General features: G+C 37.5%; 1 protein-coding gene across 1 annotated transcript; it reads left to right on the forward strand.

The window, feature by feature from the left end:
* Positions 1-314: 314 nt before the first annotated feature.
* Positions 315-1,451, forward strand: LOC141588378 (protein FAR1-RELATED SEQUENCE 9-like). The gene has a single exon (XM_074409825.1). The coding sequence runs from the start codon at positions 315-317 to the stop codon at positions 1,449-1,451; it is 1,137 nt and encodes a 378-aa protein (XP_074265926.1).
* Positions 1,452-2,036: the final 585 nt, after the last annotated feature.

Below are 2,036 nucleotides of genomic sequence, written 5' to 3' on the forward strand. Positions count from 1 at the left end.
TCAACCAATAGGTATGACATGAAATTCTGTCTTTTTCTTGGTGTTGATCACCACAAGAAGTCGATCACCTTTCTTCGCTTCACTTTTGGGTTGGGAGAACGACCAGAATTTCATTTGGGTTTTTCAGAAATTCTTAGAATGTATGGGTGGAAAGGAACCCAATTGTTTATTTACCGACCAATGCCCGGCAATGAAAATTTCAGTGCCTGCTGTTTTTAAGACTGCTGCCCACCGTTATTGCATGTGGCACATCATGCGAAATTACTCGAAAAGGTAGGCACGAAGTGACCAAAGAGACAGATTTTGTAAGCCGTATGAATTCTATTGTCTGGGATTCTGACCTAGAGCCTTTTGATTTTGAAGAGAAGTGGTCTGCATTGATCGAGGAGTTTCATCTGGAAGATAATGGATGGTTGACATATATGTTTAACAAGAGGCAACGTTGGATTCCGGCTTATTATCGTGACATTCCTCTTGGTTGTCTTCTCAGAACAACCCAACGTTCTGAGAGCATGAACAGCTTCTTCAAGCTGTTCGAGAATCCTCGCGACACACTTGTGGAATTTTGGTTGCGCTTCCAGAGTGCTATGGATCAGCAAAGATACACCCAAAAGTCCCTTGATAGAGACAGTGATCTCTCTCTACCTGTAACCAAAACCATGCTTCATCTTGAGATTCATGCATCCACTGTGTACACACACGCACTCTTTTATGAATTCCAAAAGCAGTGTGTCTCTTCTTTGAATTCATGTAGCGCTGGAGATTCTTCAAGGGATTCCACTACAAGGTTTCTTGATGTTGAAGATGCAATATTGCGTACTACGTACACTGTAGCATTTAATCCCACAACTTTTGATGCAAAATGTTCATGTAAGATGTTTGAGAGGAAGGGATACATCTGCAAACACATTATTTGGATTTTATCAGGTAAAGGGGTTGGGAAGATACCTGAACAGTACCTTTTGAGTAGGTGGACAAAGAACACCAAGAAGATGCCTCTTTATGATGTGCACGGGCAGTTGATCGATGATTTTGATTCCTCAGATGTGAGTAAGCTGCAGATTTCAAATGTTTGGTCAGAGTTCTACTCAACACTGTCTCTGATAAAATCTCTGCCTGAAAATCACGTAACTGAACTGACTGATTTACTGAAGGCATTTAGACAGAAATTCAAGCCCGGCCCTGAAACAATGACCAAACAACAAGAGTTAGAGATTCTTCTTGGGGTTAAGTGTTCAGATGAGGTTCAGATATTACCACCAGTTAAATGCAAAAACAAGGGTAGTGGCAAGAGGTTGACCTCTAAGAAACAAATGTCCATTGAAAAGGCACAAAAGCCGAAAAGGTTTTGCAATAATTGTAAACAAATGGCACATCATGATAAGCCAACTGCCCTAACCCAGCTGCTGAGACATCTGAGCACTCGGGTGATGATAATGAATCTGATGTAAGTGATTTTGCTAACTACATTCATTATTTCATTATGATTGATTTTTTATTTGTGTGTTTTTTGAGAAACAATATCACATGCACCTCTAAATAATATCATGCTGTATATGAAATAGTTTTACAAATATAAACGATTTATTATCATCCAATTTTGTCTTGTTGTGAAAGAATATCACCTGTACCTCTAAATAATATCATTACTCATTGTATACAATATCACAGTTATTTACATGTACAACATACTACTGAACTATTTTTTGTGTTCTTTGTTTTGCTTTTTGCAGACTATTTCACTTGCGGATGTTGATTGAGAGCTTGAGTACGTGCTGCTGAAGTCTATATTACTCGCGTAGACAATTTTTTCTTGTTAACCAATACATTATCAAAGTAGGAACATTGTTGTCTGTTTTTTTATTCTACATGGCCTCCTATTTTGTATTCTTTTTCGATTTTTTCGTAAAAACCACAGTATTAATAAGATTTCGCTTTTGTGAAGACTTGATTGTAAACAATATCACGGTTACTAAAGAACAATATCACTATTTCTTATAAATAATATCAGAGTTACAGTACTTTTATGAAAGAAA

This window comes from Silene latifolia, chromosome 1, assembly GCF_048544455.1.
Source record: "Silene latifolia isolate original U9 population chromosome 1, ASM4854445v1, whole genome shotgun sequence".
Taxonomy (NCBI): Eukaryota; Viridiplantae; Streptophyta; class Magnoliopsida; order Caryophyllales; family Caryophyllaceae; genus Silene; species Silene latifolia.